The 20,058-nt window shown below is 44.6% G+C and overlaps 1 protein-coding gene across 1 annotated transcript in view; it reads right to left on the minus strand.

Moving 5' to 3' along the window:
• Positions 1-326: 326 nt before the first annotated feature.
• Positions 327-20,058, minus strand: part of SCTR (secretin receptor) — a 33,357-nt gene continuing 13,625 nt past the window's right edge. The window contains exons 5-12 of the mRNA XM_033944131.1: positions 16,560-16,692; positions 9,384-9,537; positions 9,213-9,273; positions 6,542-6,611; positions 6,305-6,396; positions 5,410-5,548; positions 3,923-3,964; positions 327-509 (exon numbers count right to left, since the gene is read on the minus strand). Coding sequence (XP_033800022.1) covers positions 327-509; positions 3,923-3,964; positions 5,410-5,548; positions 6,305-6,396; positions 6,542-6,611; positions 9,213-9,273; positions 9,384-9,537; positions 16,560-16,692 — 874 coding nt within the window. The remainder of the gene's footprint in view (positions 510-3,922; positions 3,965-5,409; positions 5,549-6,304; positions 6,397-6,541; positions 6,612-9,212; positions 9,274-9,383; positions 9,538-16,559; positions 16,693-20,058) is intronic.

The following is a 20,058-nucleotide window of genomic DNA, read 5'->3' on the forward strand; positions in this document are numbered from 1 at the left end:
GCTTGGGCAGGTCTGGGGCAGAGCTTGGGCAGGGTAACTCGGTTGATATTTGTTAGACTTAGGGGCCTACTTGGCCTGAAGAAGTTGAGAAATACAGCTTTAAGGCAGTACTGAAAATGACATAACGAAAAGAAATAAACATGGAAGAAAGTTCTTGGCTCAAAATTAAGGGGACCAAGAATCGATGGGTCCCATCTAGTTTGGACTAAGCCAAGCCAGGAAGCTCATAACTGTATAAGACTAACTCAATACAGTGCAGGATGCGAAGAAAATGAATTCGGTCCATTTAGTGAACTTCTCTTCCTGGACAATGGAGCCTTCATCTGCTAGAAGAGGCTCGATCTCTGTGCGGTCATCTTCCTTTGCTCCTTTGGACTGGATTTAGTTACTTGCATCACCTGGGTTAAGACAGTTTCTCCACTGTTAGACGATGAGCTCTTTTGCTGATGGAACCAAATCTGTTTCCTTAGATGCCATGGTCTCCATTTTCTCTGAATTTCAAACTGAACCTAGTCAAAATAAGATAATAGTTAAAAGGGAAAGTTCAGGTCTGACAAAGAAAAACCTGAAAGAGGTAGGACGGCAAGAACAGAGAGTCAGCACTACAGACTTAACAGTTTAAGAACATAAGAGTAACCTTAATGGGTCAGAGCAATGGTCCATAAAAGCCCAGTAGCCCGTTCTCAGGGTGGCCAATTCAGATCCTTAGTACCTGGCCAAAACCCAAATAGTAGCAACATTCCATACAGAATCTCAAAGAATAGCAAGATTCCGGAATCTCAGAGAGTAACAAGATTCTAGATCCCCAAAGAGTAGCAACATTCCATGCTACCGATCCAGGGCAAACAGTGGCTTCCCCCATGTCTTTCTCAATAACAGACTATGGACTTTCCTCCAGGAAATTGTCCAAACCTTTCTTAAAACCAGCTACGCTATCCGCTCTTACCACAACCCCCGGCAAAGCGTCCCAGAGCCAAGTGAAAAAAAATTTCCTCCTATTGGTTTTAAAAATATTTCCCTGTAACTTCATTGAGTGTCCCCTAGTCTTTGTTTAGGTGTGCTAAGTTAATCATTCATTTCTCTTTCAGATTGTCTGCCAAATGATCCTATCTAAAAAACAAACAAACTGCATCTGTGTGGTCTCCAAAGGTCATGTAAAAGAACATCTTTGGACAATTTCTTATGCTAAACCAAGAGAAAGTACCATTGCTTATACGCAATCTAGCCCCAAGATGACTTAAGCTGCCTCTGGGCTGGATGACTAGGCTTTCCTATGCCAGGCGGCCAGGTGATGATGGTCTGGAGGCTGAATTTTAAAACTATGATTAAAATTTTTATGGGTGTGGGGGAGTCAGTGATCACTGGGGTAGTGTATGGGAGGTTTGTTTTATGTGTTTGCAGTGCTTATCTGGTGACTTTAGGTGGGTTTTTGTGACTTAGACCATGTTTTACATGGTCTAAGTCACAACGTCCAAATTCCGTCTAGGCTCTGTTGTAAGTCTAAGCCGGCCCACGTCCCGCCCAACTCCCACCCTTGACACGCGTCCCGAAATGCCCCGTTTAGCTTTGGTCGTTCAGCGGCACTATGAAGGCCTAAGTCGTTTAGAAATACGTCCAAAACCCGTTTTTATTATCGGCACTTGGAAGTTTTTGAGCCCCATATTCTTTTGCATATAATGGTATGCGTTCTAAATATTTATTGATTATAAGTGTGTGGATATATTGTCTATGTTTAATCCCACATTCAATCAATTAATCATAGAATTAATTTATCACCATGATCTTAAAACCTTTTGTTTATTAGGTAAATTCTTAATAGTCATTGGTATTTCATTCATCGGACTAATAGTCTGTTTTTTGTAATTGGTTTATTACAATTATCAATTCATATTAATCAAGAAGTATTTTCAACGCACCATGTTGGTCATTTGTTCTTATTATATTTCTCTAGCAATTATTTGTATATAATATGTATTAATTCACATGTATATTCTTTTATGTATTTTTTAGTTTGATACTGTCCCCTGAGGAAGGCGACGCTGTCGCCGAAACTTGGATTCTAGTCAGGACTTTGCGTGTTTTTTCATATTTTAGTGGCTCATCTACTATAATAAAACCCTAAGCGCGCATGCGCACTCTCACCGGCGTGTTCCGTGATCAGTAGGTCCGTGGCCAGCAGGAGTGCGCATGCACGCATACATCGGTCCCTGCACCACGACCAGCAGCAGGTAACACGCCGGTGACTCCCCCCTTCCCCCCTCCCCGCCGACGCCACCGCCACCACCAACCCTACCCAGTACACCCGAACCCCCCGTTGACCTTCCCATCCTAAAATCCCAATGCGAGACGAACACAAACTTGCCGACTCCAGCAGCATCCCAGGCACACTAAACACGCTGCTTCGCGGCCTTCTACTGCCTTGATTTCCTCTGCCACATCCCTGATGACATCATCAGAGATGCAGCAGAGGAAATTAGGGCAGTAGAAGGCCGTGAAGCAGCGTATTTACTGTGCCTCGGACGCTGCTGGAGCCGGGAGGTTTGTTGACCGTCTAGCGGTGGGAGGGTTAGATGCACGGTGGCGGTAGTGGCAGGGGGGAGGGTTTAAATGGGAACATGCTGCTCAGGCGGTTCTTAAAGGGCCATGCTGAATGGTTCCATTCTGATTTCTCTGTCCCCCGAGGGCCTCTTCTATTAATATGCATCATGAGTTCAGTGGGAGGGTCGGCTGCTTGGCGGTGGTAGTGGCGGGTGGTGGGGGGGTTAAATGGAAACATGCTACTCAGGGGGATGGGAGGGAGGCAGGCAGGCTGGCTTCGGGGGGGGGGGCACTAAGGACATATAAAGGGGCACTGAGGGCAATAAGGACATAGGAGGCACTGAGGGCATTAAGGACACAGGACAGAGACTCTGGGGGCACTAAGAACACAGGAAGGAGGCACTGGGGGCACTAAGGACACGGAAAGGAGGCACTGGGGGCACTAAGAACACAGTACGGAGGCACTGGGGCACTAACGACACAGGACGGAGGCACTGGGGGCATTAAGGACATGGGAAGGAGGCACTGGGGGTATTATGGACACAGGACAGAGGTACTGGGGGCACTAAGGACATGGGAAGGAGGCTCTACTCTAGCACCCGTTAATGTAACGGGCTTAAACACTAGTTTTCAAATAAAAGACTTGTATCCACTAGTTGGCTGCGACATCTGCAGTGCCTCTTTTTGCTGTTCTCTTCATAGTAGCCCGAGACTATGTCTCTTCTTTTTTGTTCCCTGGCAAGATAACACAGCATAACTGGAGGTTTTGTTTGAGTTGTATGTTTTATGACAGTGTTCTTCAACCACCGGTCCATGGACCAGTGCCGGTCCACAGAAATTTCCTGCCGGTGCACAGGGGCAGCACGTGCATCAGGCCCAAAACAGTGTTCTTCAACCGCCGGTTCACGGTGCGATTGATGCGGTGTTATCTTCAAGCCAACTCCCTCTTCCTAACTGATTCAGTGCACAAAGCCACAGGCAGTGGCTCCTACGGGCATCCTGCGCCTGAACCAGAAGCCTTCTCTCTGCAACGTCAGAGGGAAGGCTTCCAGATGAAGCACGGGACGTGCAAGGTGCAATTAGTACTATTATGGGGGCGGGGTCTGGGGTAGAGATGGGCGGAGTCTGGCCCACGACTTAGCCCAGTGTTGTTCAACCACCGGTCCACGGACTGATGCCGGTCCACAGAATAATTCTTTTATTTCTGCCGGTCCATAGGTGTAAAAAGGTTGAAAAACACTGCTTTATGAGAACAGTATACATAACTGAAGTTTTATACTTGATCTGATACCACAAGAAGGCCAAGACATGGGAGACTAGAGATTCCATTTTGAGCACATATAGATTGCTAGAACAAATAGTCAAAGATCTGCTTGCAACTTACCTCACCATTAAGGAAACAATACAGCACAGCTACAACAAAGCCCTGCAAAACAAATCTTGAACAGTAAACTCAATCTCATATAGACAGTATATACAGTATGATTTGCAGAAAGGGCTTCTTATAGATAACTCTTCATTTCGTGTATAGAAGCATATGGGATAATAAAATTGTATTTAATTTATGAAAGACATGAAAACTGGTTTACTCATGCTAGGAATTTATCTGCATACAAATGTAAGGGTTGAAACAGTTCATGTATAAACAACAAAAAGATGTGAAAAGGGAAAATCGTTTTTATATATTTTGTACACCGTGCGGTTGATAAACTGAAGTGCGGCTAAAACTTTTAATAAACAGAAACAAAATTCTTTTTAAAGCTGCCCTGGAAGTGAAAGAATCCGCATGGAAATCTATCTTGAAGAATGGTCTGAAATTTAGCAGTTACGATATAATGCCAAGAAATGCAAGGTCATGCATTTGGGCTACAAAAACCTGAGGGAACGGTACAGTTAAGGGAGTGAAGTATGGATGTGATAGTATGTGATGATCTTAAACAGGTTCAAACAGGTTGAAAAGGTGACGGCGAAAGCTGGAAGGATGCTAGGGTGCATAGGGAGAGGTAGGCCGGTAGGGAAAAGGAGGTATTGATGGCCCTATATAAGACTCTGGTGAGACCTCATGTAGAATATTGTGTACAGTTCTGGAGGCTGCACCTTCAAAAGATATAACAGGATGGAGTCAATCCAGAGGAAGGCTACTAAAATGGTCAGTGGTCTTCGTCATAAGGACTACGACGGGAACTCCCTACAGCTATTTCCTAATGGCGATCTGCACGGGGCAGGAGTGTAGGAAGATCGCTCCTGCCCTGAAAGCCCACTAGACCACCAGGTAAGGCCGGGATGCTGGGGGAAGACTTAACGATGTTTTTTTTTTTCTTTTTTCCCCCTCCCCAAAAAATCAATTGCCAAAACCGCGAATGGGAAGGGGGAAGTGTACACTTTGAAGGAAATGCAGGAGAGGGGAGATATGATAGAGACGTTTAAATACTTAAGTGGCAGAAATGCGCATAAGGCGAATATCTTTCATTTGAAAGGTAGCTCCAGAATGAGAGGGCATGGGATGAAGTTAAGAGCTGAAAGGCTCAGGAGTAATCTAAGGAAATACTTTTTCACAGAAAGGATGGTAGGTGCGTGGAATAGTTTCCTGGTAGAGGTGGTGGAGACAAAGACTGTGTCTGAATTCAAGAAAGCTTGGAACAGGCATGTGGGATCTCTTAGGGAGAGGAGGAGATAGTGGATGGGCAGATTGGATGGGCCATTTGGCCTTTATCTGCCATCATGTTTCTCTGTTTCCTTTCTGAAGCTCTGTATGTCACAATCAATCAGGTTTCGAATGCACAAGAATGAAAGGTTATGATTTCAACGAAACTCCTACTTTTCAAGTATCTATACTGACAGTGGAGCATGCTGAGGGTTCAAAGTATTTACCTGAAAAGATCCGAGTGCTAACTCAAAGGAGAGCCGTATTTCGAGTAAGTCACTGCTCACATCTTCAGGGAAGAAGGCAAAGAGAATGTAATGTATGCCAAAGAGAGGGATGAGCAGCAGCGTGGATCTGGCGAGTCTCCTGTGAAGAATAATGCATTGCATGAGAGCAGGAAATAAATCAAGTACTATGCACATTTTTTACTATAGCAATTTCCTCCTGTTCCTTTGTCTGTCAGCTCAGTGGAAACCTGAACTGGGATCTTACATAATAAGCCTTTGTCACAGCTTCTCTGGGATTTTTTCCCATTGTAAAGCCCCTTTCGACATAGCTTAATTCAGTCATTGCTATGACAATGTTCAGCTAGAAACCTTGCACCACGACTCTTTCAGGAATCCTGGAAACATGGGCCCCCAAATCTAGCCACTAGGTGTCACTATTGTATAATGACTGGGGTTCGCTTTCACCTAGGGTTGCCAGATTTTCCAATCAGAAAATCCGGATCCCCCCCAAACCTGTCCCTAGGCCCACTCAGGCCCGCCCACCCCTCCCTGTAAATGCCCTAATCCCGCCCACAGTCCCGCCCCCCCTGCTGCCTGCCTGATGCGATTTAAAGAGGCTTTTCAAAACCCAGACAAAGTGCCAGGTTTTGAAAAGCCGTCTCAAAAGGAGGACGTCTGGTAACCCTAGCAACTGCCACCTCTACTGGGTATGAATGCCTTCTCATCCAGTCTGGGAAACATAGTCATGTCTCTCTGCATGGCCCGGTGCAGCACTGCCACTGAGCACCCGGGTCAGCCCCCTATTCAATTGTTTTAATACAATTCATTCTCTCTCTGTCCCTCAATATGCTGTATAAAGATACAGATATTTAAAAGCAGCTGAAAATCAACTTACTTGTAGTGAGCAAACTCTGTCCCCCAAACTTCTGAAGATCTAAGCTTTTTAATCACTATCCTTAGGATTCTTATGAAAAATATAAAGTTGATCTGAAAAAAAGAGAAGGAGTTCGGATAGAAAAGAAAAAAAAACAACAACGTTTTACTGTATCACCCCCCCCCACCTCCCTTTTGAGTATATTTGAAATTGTACTCTCAGAATTACTCAGAAACACAATTAGCTGTTGAAACTTACAAAAATGGAAATAATTACAGGTCCTCTGATAATCCACCAAATACTGGCATTCGAATTAATATCCCAGCACCTGTAAATCAGAAAAAGTTATTTCTTGATATACTACTTACATTCAGCTACTCAAGCATTTTTCCCTCTCTGTCACAGTCTATCTAATGTACCTGGGGCTTAATCTTCCACCAAGTACAGTTCCCATCAAACCTTGAATTGCATTTGAAAATGTAGCCTAGTGGGATGTTTAAAAACATAAAATCCCTGAAAACAGGGAGAATTTTCTCACTGCAGTGTCATAGGGTTGCCTGGACGGTATCTGTCACTCCCTTCCCAATCTCTCCTGAATCTGGTACATGTACATCCTGAACTTTGCCAGCAGGAGTCACCACTCAGAGACAGCTACTCTCCCAAGGAGACATTAATGCTGCCTTTGCAGTACAGTATCTCTAATCTCGGCCAGCCCTGGGGATCATATCCATGTCTTTTGTAAGGCAATGTATTGCACCGAAAAACTGGAAAACCTACACAGGTCAGTTCTAACTGCAAAATCTTGATTAGTGACCCAGAGATACCAAAGATCTCACAGAGTGAGATTGTTTTAGATAGTGGGAGAAGGGGCTCAGAGAGTGTGAGAGTGAGAAGGCCTCCAAATGAGTGTGCAACACTCCCAATGAGTGAGAGAAGGGACTCACAGAGTATGAGAGCCTTCAAATGAGTGTGCAACACTCCCAATGAGTGAGAGAAGGGGCTCAGAGAGTATGAGAGCCTTCAAATGAGTGTGCAACACTCCCAATGAGTGAGAGAAGGGGCTCAGAGAGTATGAGAGCCTCCAAATGAGTGTGCAACACTCCCAATGAGTGAGAGAAGGGACTCAGAGAGTGAGAGAGGCTCCAAATGAGTGTGCAACACTCCCAATGAGTGAGAGAAGGGACTCACAGAGTGTGAGAGAGACTCCAAATGAGTGTGGAACACTCCCAATGAGTGAGAGAAGGGGCTCAGAGAGTATGAGAGCCTCCAAATGAGTGTGCAACACTCCCAATGAGTGAGAGAAGGGACTCAGAGACTGAGAGAGGCTCCAAATGAGTGTGCAACATTCCCAATGAGTGAGAGAATGGACTCACAGAGTATGAGAGCCTTCAAATGAGTGTGCAACACTCCCAATGAGTGAGAGAAGTGGCTCAGAGAGCGAGAGAACCTCCAAATGAGTGTGCAAATCTCCCAATGTGTGAGAGAAGGGGCTCAGAGAGTGTGAGAATGAATGAGCCTCCAAATGAATGTGACACTGTCCTACTCATGAGTTAAACTTGGCATCTGTGCTGGACACTCCTCAATGAGTAAGAGAAGGGGCTCAGAGAGTGAGAGAGGCTCCAAATGAGTGTGCAACACTCCCAATGAGTGAGAGAAGGGACTCACAGAGTGTGAGAGAGACTCCAAATGAGTGTGGAACACTCCCAATGAGTGAGAGAATGGACTCGCAGAGTGTGAGAGCCTTCAAATGAGTGTGCACCACTCCCAATGAGTGAGAGAAGGGGCTCAGAGAGCGAGAGAACCTCCAAATGAGTGTGCAACATTCCCAATGTGTGAGAGAAGGGGCTCAGAGAGTGTGAGAATGAATGAGCCTCCAAATGAATGTGACACTGTCCTACTCATGAGTTAAACTTGGCATCTGTGCTGGACACTCCTTCTCAATATCCCCTTCTTTCCCACTTCTGTCTAGTTCAATCAGTCTTCATTAGTAATTTCATCCTGTAAGTGCAAGCAGGTGAAGGGATGTCAGCTACTTCCTTACTATGAGAAACAGACTCATCTAGTCCTGGTGTTGCACCATTGCATGGAAGGACTTATAATCCTGCTGTCTTAACAGATATCAGAACTACGGATCCATGTACTTTAGAACACGGAACCAGCTAACAAGCACAGCTAGGGTATCAGGGTGACAGGTCAAAAGCGCGCAAGACAATCACGAGCGGACAAAATCGCGCAGACAACTCAGCGCAATGACAATCGCGCTCACAGACAATTGCGCTAAACTGGGGGGTTCCCCAAAAAACCCCAGTTGGAGCCCCTAAAAACACTCTTTTTCTTCGACGCGCGCTTCCGTCTTGCGCTGAGTTGTCTTGCGCTCACCTGCCGGCGCTGAGTTGTCTTGCGCTGAGTTGTCTTGCGCTTAGTTCTCTTGCGCTCAGTTGTCCCGCTCGTGCACATTATGGAAAATAATTTGCGCTCAATTGTCTTGCGCTCAAATGTCTTGCGCTAGGTTGTCTTCGCGTTCACTTGTCTTCACGCTCAATTGTCTTGCGCTCAGTTGTCTCACACTCAGTTGTCTGCGCCACTTTGTCTGCGCACGATTGTCTTGAGCTCAATTGTCTATGAACCGGGTATCAGTACACTCCTCACAAGACAAACAGAACAAAAATATATGTAGAAAGTTCAGTTTTGAGATATCCATCTAGGAGTCTGCAGAGAAAATGATCCCAGAATGCAAAGTGCAACAAACCATCCATAGATTGCTAAACTACTGTAACATCAGTACTTCCTCAGGTTTTGTGAACAAACCACTGGTGGTAGAAACAGAACAGTTATATGAAAACAAATAGAGTCTCTGTTAAGGATAACATCTCCATATAACCCTGTTTCTCCACAGTTGATTAGATTTACATTGAAATAATGTATTTACCTTTTGTCTTCATACAAGTGTCTGCATATGGACCACGCTACGACAAACACTAACGGGAGCCCTGAAATGAAACAAAAACACAGTTCCTCTCTCATAAACTCATGCCATTGAGCACACCCATAAATGATACACCATGACTGCTTTTATTGAAGGAAGGAATCTTGAACCTACCCCATCCAAGAGCAATGTACCCGCCAAAGTACTTTTGCTCAGAGAAGAAAGAGATGGTGAGGAGGGTATGGAGGTAGAGACCCTCAACCAGCAGCCAGCTGTAATTAGCCATGATGCAGTACTGGAAAAGGATCATACCATACTTGCAACCAGCCTAGAAAAAAAGTCAGATGCTGCTGTCATGTGTAAGGCTAATTCAAGGGCATTTGGCACTTTGGGCAAACCTTTCATTTTTGTCCTCCCCCTTCTCCCAGCACTTCTTCTGGCTCTTTTTGCAATCTGTCAGTTTGGCTCAGATCCTTCTGAGACCCTAACTCAGCACTTCTTTGTAGCTTTGGGCATTTCAAAGCTGACATTCAAAACGGTGGGCACTGGAGGATTAAGTGACTGGTCCAGGGTCACAAGAGCAGCACTGGGATTTGATCTCATAACCTCTACCAGTGAGCCACACCTTCGGTCCATCCCAGTATGGCAATTCTTATGTTACTGAGTATAGGACAATCAAACCATTGTGACATCACTGATGAGGTTGGCTCTTAGGCATTATGACATCAGAATCTCAGCTCTGGAATGTCGCTACTCTTTGGGTTTCTGTTGCAAACAGGATACTGGGCTTAGGCAAAGGGAAGGGGGACATGTATACCACCTTTTTGTGGCTTTGGCATTTCAAAGCTGACATTCAAAGTTGTGGGCACTGGAGGATTAAGTGACTGGCCCAGGGTCACAAGGAGCAGCATCGGGATTTGATCTCACAACCTCTGGGTGCAGAGGCAGCAGCTCAACCTGTGAGCCACAGCCCTTCTCATGGTAGGAGCCTCAAGGTTATGGTAGCTTGCCACTCATACCACAAGACTGACCCTGTGAAAAAAAGGGAACAGAACTAGAGGGTTCTGCACTAGTACTTCTACTATTTATCATTTCTGTAGTGATATTAGACATACAGTACACAGCACTGTACACAAAACATGGCAGAGACAGTTCCTGCCCGACAGAGTTTACAATCTAGTGAAGACAGACAAACGGAACAAATAAGGGATTTAAAACAGTGATTCCCAAACCTTTTCAGTTTTAAGGCACCCCTTCGTGTGCCAGTGATTATTTCATTCACAATATCCACCGCACTTAATCAATTCCCAGGATGCATATATCCACTTCACCATAATATTGCAAAAAAAAGTGAAGTGGGGACATATAAATAAAGTAGTGCAAAAAAAAAAAAAAAAAAACTCCACTTAAAGGTAGCTGAGAGTCTGCTCAAATGGAAGAAAAAAGCCTCAGGTTTTATTGGCAGAGCTCGAGCTCAAACCACCACCTCCACATCATTGGCTAAAAAAACTTCCATAGAGTTACAACTCGCTGTTGAGGTTTCAAATAATTGAGGACTGAGGTATTTTGCAACTGAAACCACTGTGAGTGTTTAAAGCAGTCTGTTAAAATGCCAACGTTTCACCGCACTAAGCCGTTTCTTCAGGGCTTGAATCTTCACAGAGTGACAGTGTGGTGCTCACGATCTCACTAGTATATCCACTTCACCACCACTCTTCCCAGGAGCACCTTTCACTCTTGCAATTAATTTATCCGCCTTTTATACCGGCTTCAGCGGTGACACTCCATTGCATTGCATCGAGCTTTACACACCCACCTCGTCATCAGCCTGTTACAATCTAAACTGTGCTTTATCTTTCACCACGATTAACTTTAAGTATACCAACTAATTTATCAGTTAGAACATTTTTTTAAAGGCTAAACTTATCTCGTTTTAAGGCTTGCTGTCCGTCAGAGTGGGGAAGTACGTCCAACATGTTTCGCCAAACTGAAGTGGCTTTATCAAGGACTTCCCCTGTTAGAAAGGGCAGAAAAACAAATCAGCATTGCCTTACCTCCCTTTACCATCATACCAGTCTCCACAGTCAACTCAACTCACCTACCTTATGCTGCCGTAACCCCCTGATTACTCCCGTAGTTCTGGACAAACCGAGGGCCCGGCACCACCCCCACTTCTTATGTGAATACACTTCTAACATCATCTAACCTCCCACCAATCCAAGAGCTGACCTGGTCAAATCAATGTCATCTATTCAATTTCGCTACCGTATTTAAGGTAAACATCCAGAATTGTTCCCTGAAATTTAATATTTTCTCATTGTTGCCACCCTCCCTACCCATCTTTACAGTGTCAATAACCCTTCACCTTAAATCTGACATCTGATGACCCTCATCAGATCAGTGCTGCACCATAGTAACATAGTAGATGATGGCAGATAAAGACCCAAATGGTCCATCTAGTCTGCCCAACCTGATTCAATCTAAAAATTTGTTGGGTTTTCTTCTTCTTCTTAACTATTTTTGGGCAAGAATCCAAAGCTCTACCCTTTACTGTTCTTAGGTTCTACCTACTGAAGTCTCCGTCAAAGCTCACTCCGGTTCATCTACACCCTCCCATCCTATGAAGCCCTCCCCAGCCCATCCTCCATCAAACGGCCCTATACAGACACAGACCGTGCAAGTCTTCCCAGGACTGGCCTTAGTTCTTCAAAATTTACGATTATTTTCTGATTCTAGATCCTCTGTGTTCATCCCACGCTTTTTTGAACTCCATCAATGTTTTCATCTCCACCACTTCTCTCGGGAGCGCATTCCAGGCATCCACCACCCTCTCCGTAAAGAAGAATTTCCTTACATTGCTCTTGAGTCTACCACCCCTCAACCTCAAATTATGTCCTCTGGTTTTACCATTTTCCTTTCTCTGGAAAAGATTTTGTTCTACGTTAATACCTTCCAAGTATCTGAACGTCTGAATCATATCGTCCCTGTCCCTCCTTTCCTTCCTCAACTATACACAATTAATGCTCATTTAATCCAATTTTAATGGAGTGACTAGTACGTCCCACATACATCAGCCTGCATGGGCATTCAATTATATGTACCACCTGACTGCTATTGCAGGTTGTCTGACAGGCGCTCACTACTCTCCTCTTTGTCTGTGGATCTATCCATTCAGCTCCCTCTAAAGTGGCCTCACACCATTGACAACCCCCCACATTTGTCATGGCTGTACTGTCCTCGCTCTCCCCTTCTTGTATTTCCCCATACTTTAGATTGTTCAAATACTCTCCCATAGTCTTCTGCCTGGAGTACACTATCAAGGGAAATTCAGAAAAATATGAGAACAACTGGACAATATGCCAGCGTTTCTTCGTTATCTCAACAAACGGCTTAATCTCCCTAGAAAATGGTAGAACACACTTCAGGGTGTCTGTTGGAATCGAATCCCTCAATAGCAAGTCCCTATTTGCAAACCGTGTCCTCAAGTATGCTTGGCATATAGCTAATCTAGGATAATCTCTCACTTCAAATCTTCTTTTTAGACTGACTGACTGTTTTTTTAACTCAGCAACAGTGGAGCAAATTCTTCACAACTGACTAAATTTAAGCATATAAGAGTGGAAACTGGAGAAATGCAAAAAGGTGTTACATGATACAGGTTTTCGATAAATTGTAGCCGACGGTCCCTCTGCCATTTTAACTATTTTCAAGTCCAAAAACTCAATATTTCTGGCGTCATGGGACATCTTAAACTGTAAACAGGGATCCAAGGCATTTAACCACCTCTCAAACTGCTGTAATTCAACTTCCGAACCCTCCCAGATGAAAAACACATCATCCAAAAATCGATTCCATACTCTTATCATTTGAAAAAATTGGGAGGGATATTTATATCCCTCCCAATTTTTTCAAATGATAAGAGTATGGCAACTGACGAGGCTAAGGTGGCCCACATTGCCACCCCACCCACTTGCTCTATAGGTGAAATAATTATTCTTTATGAGCCAATCAGCTAAAGTTTAAAAAAAACAGGCTAGAGATCTGTTGTGGCTCATCCCTGCGATTAAGTACTTCCTCTATTATCTCCATCTTGCAGAATCCTTGTGCACAAGGAAACAACATTCAAAATAACTAGACAAGTCCCATATTCTTGTAAGATCCTTAGCATATGAGTAGAATCCTTTAAATATGATGTAACTGTTTTTATTTCCTCACATTTAAAAAAAAAAAAAAATTCACAAATTTAGACAGTGGTTCTAGCAGTGAATTCCTGATGTTCACAATTGGACAACCAGGTGGATTGATCAACCTTTCGTGAATCTGTGGTACAAAATAAATTCTTGGTATTATCAGATATTTTTCACATAGAAACTGAAACTCCTTTGTGGTTAATATTCCCAACTTATGATGTTTCGTAGGAAAGTCCAAAATGACAGATTTCAATGCAGGAGTCGGATCCTCAGTCAACTCTTCCATCTTTCAATTGTGTCTCCACTTCCTCCTTAAATGTCTTCCTATCCATCACCACCTTCATCTGCTTTTATTACAATCACCTCTTTTTGATGAGCCAGCTCTATCAAAGCTTCCGATTGGACTCTTGTAATGTTCCACATCTTAGTCCATCTTCGACATTCCAATTCCTCAAGATCGCATAATACCACATCTCTAAAGGTTGCCACTACAGCATTAACCAGCCCTGGAGGAACCCAACGTGATACCAGATTGACCACTGAATTATCCACCATCGGAGGGTTGTTTAAAAAATTAATTTTTAGTTGTAACTTCCGCCAAAAATTTAAAAAACTTATACACAGCCGAAATGAGTCCAAAGGAGCTGAAAGCACAAAGCCCAGTCCTAATTCCAAGACCTTGCGTTGTACCTCTGTCAATTCAAAAGATGATATGTTAATCACTAAGAATTTGTTGTTTTCGGGGTCTGAACGCCCCCCCTCCCCACAGGGCTGTTTCCTTTGAGACCTCTGGATCATCTTAGTAACATAATAACATAGTAGATGACGGCAGATAAAGACCCGAATGGTCCATCCAGTCTGCCCAACCTGATTCAATTTAAAAAATTTTTTTTAAAATTTTTTTTTCTTCTTAGCTATTTCTGGGCAAGAATCCAAAGCTTTACCCGGTACTGTGCTTGGGTTCCAACTGCCGAAATCTCAGTTAAGACTTACTCCAACCCATATACACCCTCCCAGCCATTGAAGCCCTCCCCAGCCCATCCTCCACCAAACGGCCATACACAGACACAGACCGTGCAAGTCTGCCCAGTAACTGGCCTAGTTCAATATTTAATCTTATTTTCTGATTCTAGATCCTTTGTGTTCATCCCACGCTTCTTTGAACTCAGTCACAGTTTTACTCTCCACCACCTCTCTCAGGAGCGCATTCCAGGCATCCACCACCCTCTCCGTAAAGTAGAATTTCCTAACATTGCCCCTGAATCTACCACCCCATGTATCACTTGGCTCACACTGCTGGTATCTTCCCTCGCTGTTCTATCCATAGTGACATCAGTCGAATCTTCATTTGTATCATCTGTATCCCCAGATGAATTCCCACATGCCATTTTCTTTTTCTGTGGTTGATATACATTCACATTCTATTTTGCCCAATTGTAAACTTTATTCTCTTTTCAGCTTTTTTATTTTAACCTGTTTAATTGTATCTTTAAAGCCCACCATTGCTTTTGATCATAAAGGTCTACCGCAATCCATGACTTCAGATCCCACTCCAATTCTTCAATCTTTTCTTTCAACTGGGAAAATGATGTCGGCAGTACATTCACATAATAAGTGGAGTTGGTGTCGGGCCCTTGTCCGGAACTATGAGGGTAATCAGGGGGTCACGGCAGCATAAGGTAGGTGAGTTGAGGTGACTGTGGAGACTGGTATGGTAAAGGGAGGTAAGGCAATGCTGATTTGTTTTTCTGTCCTTTCTAACAGGGGAAGTCCTTGATCAAGCCACTTCAGTTTGGCAAAACATGTTGGACGTACTCCCCCAGTCCGACGGACAGCAAGCCTTTAAAACGAGATAAGTTTACCCTTTAAAAAAATGTTCTTACTGATTAAGTAGTTGGTATACTTAAAGGAATCGTGGTGAAAGATAAAGCACAGTTTAGATTGTAAAAGGCTGATGATGAGGTGGGTGTGTAAAGCTCAATGCAATGAAAGTTTACTTTGAGCATTGAGTTACACCGCTAAAGCTGGCATAAAAGGTGGATAAATTAATTCTAAGAGTGAAAGGTGCTCCTGGGAAGGGTGGTGGTGAAGTAAGTTTTCATGGCACCCCTAAGTCAAAACAAATACTTAACAGCTCCCTTCACCCTCCCCCATGCTATGATACCTATCTTACCCCCTCACCCCCTCCACAGCCTGGTATCTGTCTCTTCTCCTTCCCTTCCTTCCTCCCTTATCTCCCCTCTTTCCCCCATTATCTGGCATCCCTCTCCTTCCCTTCCTTCTTTCCCTCTCTTCCTCCCCCCCAATCTGGTATCTCTCTCCTCTCCTTCTCTTCCCTCCCCATGGTCCGCCATCTCTCTCTCCTCTCTTCTCCTCTACTATTCCTTCTCTTTCCTTTTCTTCCCTTTTCTGGTCTGGCATCTGTCTCCTTTCTTCTTCCCCCCTCTCCCCAGCCTGGCTATTTTCTCAACCCTCCCAATGGGGTGCAGCATTTCTCTCCTCACAGGATCTGGTACCTCTCTCTCCCTTCTCACCAGTGCAGCATGTGATCATTGGGCCGCCAACAGATTAAACACACTGTCTTCAGTGGCCCTGGAAGCTTTCCCCTCTGCTTCAACTTCTTGTCCCCGCAGAGACAGGATGCTGTAGCAGAGGGAAAGCTTCCAGGTCATCAAAGGCAGTGCATTTAAGCTTCCTGCAGCCAAAGATTGTAAACTGCAGCATGGGGAATGGAGAGAGGTTTCCCACTGGGGGAAGGGAGGTAGGGTGCTGGACTGACTGGCAGTTGTTTGCATCTCCTCTGCGGCATCCCTGTGAGTTTGCTGCAATGCCCTAGAATGTTGTGGCACATAGTTTGGGAATCACTAGATTAAGGAGTTATTAATTGTGGGAATAATTTAAACCAGGGGTCTCCTCGAGGGCCGAATCCAGTCAGGTTTTCGGGATTTCCCCAATGAATATGCACTGAAAGCAGTACATGCACATAGATCTCATGTGTATTCATTGGGGAAATCCCGAAAACCTGACTGGATTCGGACCTCGAGGAGGGACTTTGGAGACCCCTGATTTAAACAAACATGGGTATTGAACAGGTGACTACTAGGAGGTTAAGAGATAAAGAAGCCTCAAAAAGTTTTTAGCCTGGATTAGAATACTGTACCGAATAAGAACTGCAGTGATTAATGTCCTCAACAGAATAGAGAACTCCGTCTCGAACAAAGACCGACACAGCACGCAAAATAAAAGATACAAACAAGTGCATGTGGATGTAGTTCCTGGTACAATGGAGTCTCCTGTTAGAAAACATTAAGAATGTAAGATATGGGTCAAAAAAATGGTTGGTTAGTTGTTTTTTTTCGATAAAGCTCACTTGACCATATAACAATGACCATCGTTACCAGCTGATTCAACATAATAATGTGCAAGCTATGCCAGCCTGAGTTCTCTCCACAGCCCCCTGATTTCTATAGATGAAGCCCAAAATTGGATGCTGATATTTGCACACCGATCCAAGATGTGCATCCAACTAAATTGTCTAATTGGTACCAGTTTGAATTTATACATACATCTTGCTATGCTCTATTACAGTGTTTTTCAACCTTTTTACACCCGTGGACCGGCAGAAATAAAATAATTATTTTGTGGACCGGCAAACTACTAGGACTAAAATTAAAAAACCCCGTTTCTGCCCCATCTCCGCGAGCTCGGTCACCTCAGTAACTATAGAAAAATAGACAAATATAGTGCAAAATATGGACAGTAGATATAAATTCTCAAAACTGACACATTTTGATCACTAAATTGAAAATAAAATCATTTTTCCTACCTTTGCTGTCTGGTGATTTCATGAGTCTCTGGTTGCGTTTCCTTCTGTCTGTGTATCCTTTCTTTCATTTCTTTCTTTCTGCACTCAGGCCCAAGAATTGTCCCTTTCTATTCCCTCCCTCTTTCCTTCCTATGTCCTTAGTGCCCCCAGTGCCTCCTTCCCATGTCCTTAGTGCCCCTTCCTGTCTTTAGTGCTCCCAGTGCTTCCTTCCCATGTCTTTAGTGCCCCCAGTGCCTCCTTCCCAAGTCCTTAGTGTCCCTTCCTGTCTTTAGTGCCCCCAGTGCCTCCTTCCCATGTCCTTAGTGCCCGTTCCTGTCTTTAGTGCCCCCAGTGCATCCTTCCTATGTCCCTCTCACTGCCATCCACACTTTGTCCCACCCCCAACCCCACCCCCGAAGCCAGCCTGCCTGCCTGTCTACTTCTCTCCCTCCCTCCCTGGACAAAGCCAGCCTGCTTGCCTGCCTACCTCCTTCCCTCCCTGCCGCGCAAAATAAAAAAAGCCTCCCTCCTTCCTTTCCCCGGTCCGCTGCTATCTTACCCCCTGCTGCTGCTACTGCTAAAGCCGACAGGAAGTCTTCTTTCTGATGTCAATTCTGACGTCGGAGAGGACGTTCTGGGCCAGCCAGGCAGCGATTGGCTGGCCCAGAACGTCCTCTCCGATGTCAGAATTGACGTCGGAAAGAAGACTTCCTGTCGGCTTTAGCAGCAGCAGGGCGGTAAGATAGCAGCAGACCGGGGAAAGGAAGGAGGGAGGCTTTTTTTTTTTTTTTTTTTTCGCGGCAGGTAGGGATAGGAAATGATCACCTGTCCCGTTGTCCCCGAGCACAGCTTCGGGATAACGGGACAGGGGGTCTGAAAACGGGACCTATGGTCACCTTAATCTTGCCGGCCCTGTGCAGACCGGCAGAAATTTCCTGCGGACTGGCACCGGTCCGCGGACTGGCGGTTGAAGAACAGTGCTCTATTATATAACAATGTACAACCAAATCCTATAGTGTGTAACTCATAAGGGGGCGGGGTTATGGGAGATGCATTGGCAGGTCAGGAGTATACCTAAAATTTGCCCGCAGTGTTATAGAATCTCTTATAATAAAACTCTAAGCGGCACATGCGGCGTGCTTCCATGATCCGTAGGTCTGTGGCCGGCAAGAGTGCGCATGTGCACTTACTACGGCCCAATGCGCGATCTGCTCCAGCTCTCCTGCGCGCAGCGGCACCGTTGATTGACAGGCAGCTGCCGGGCCATGTGACTCTCAGATGCTCCAATTATGATGGCTTCCGCTCCGAGCTACTTCTGACTTGCCGTTTCAGAAAACACCATGGGAAGGAAGATCAGCTGCCCTCAAGCTTTAGGATACAGGCACCCGGAGGCAGAGGAAACCACTGGAGGCCGACGGGCCAGACATGTTCTCTCTTCTGGGCCTGCCCGAAGAAATCCTCCTCCTCATATTCTCTTACCTCGACTCGCAGGCGCTGGCAGGCTCGGCCAAGTGTGCCGCAGGCTTCACCACTTCGCAGGCAAGGACGCGGCGTGGAGAAGGATAGCCCGAGGGTGCATTAACTCCACGCAGCAAGGCGCTGACACGTAAACCAGCCAGACCGCGAGTGTGGGGCCGTTGTTAACATTTCACATCTAGCACCTGTTAACCCTTTCAGGACCATAAGGATCGTAGGCCAATTTTTGTGGTTTTGACGACATTTTTATGGTAAAAAGGGCTTGCAGATGCCAAAAAATTGATTTTTTTTGTGAAATATCATTATTTTTATTTAAAAAAATCACACTTCTGGCTTATGGACAGTGTGGCAAGTGAATCTTCTCGTCAATCTAGCAACGACGCTAATGAATGAATGTCGGAACCAGTTTGTTTACATAAAGGCAGTATCCTATGGAATCCGTACATATCAAATTTAGAACTGTAGACTATCCCAATCAAAATTTATAGGATTTTAAAGTTATGGGACAAATATGTCCCTTGGTCCTGAAAGGGTTAATCTAACGGGCTTAAACATTAGTAATAATAATAATGCTGGGGATATGTACTGATATCGGGCGCTGGAAAGTACACATGGTTTCTGCCGGTGTACGTTCCAGTACCCAAATCTGGACCCAAAATTAGCACTCTTCTTTGAGTGCCCATTATAAACTAGCATTGACTGCTGATTTTTAAATGCACTTTACTGATCCCAGCACTTCATGTATAGACTTCTTTATTTATTCATTCATTTTTCTATACGGTTCTCCCAGCAGAGCTTAGAACGGTTTACATGAATTTATTCAGGTACTCAAGCATTTTTCTATGGACACCTGGAATGCACTTCCAGAGGACGTTATAAGGCAGAGTACGGTACTGGGGTTCAAGAAAGGATTGGACAAATTCCTACTGGAAATGGGGATAGAAGGGTATAGATAGAAGATTACTGCACAGGTCCTGGACCTGTTGGGCCGCCGCGTGAGCGGACTGCTGGGCACGATGGACCTCGGGTCTGACCCAGCAGAGGCATTTCTTATGTTCTTATGTTCTTATGAACAGCAGCACTCTAGGTGGGGTGGCCAGGTTACCCATTCCAGAAGGGAGACTTTTTGACCAGTCCTGGATTTCTGCCAACCTCATCCTAGTGCATTATGGGACCTGCAGCAGTGAGTTCAATGGATAGAATTATGGACTACAAATACGACACCGCTATGGGATGTAATTTTATTTTATTTTTTTATTTATTTTTGCTTCACATTCAGTGGCGCGCAAGTTTAATTTTGTTATCTTTGAATTATAATTTCAAATGTATTTAATGTACCTCACTATTATTGCTTTCTGTACAAGTGTAATACTTGGAT

Source organism: Geotrypetes seraphini, chromosome 5 (genome assembly GCF_902459505.1).
Source record: "Geotrypetes seraphini chromosome 5, aGeoSer1.1, whole genome shotgun sequence".
NCBI lineage: Eukaryota > Metazoa > Chordata > Amphibia > Gymnophiona > Dermophiidae > Geotrypetes > Geotrypetes seraphini.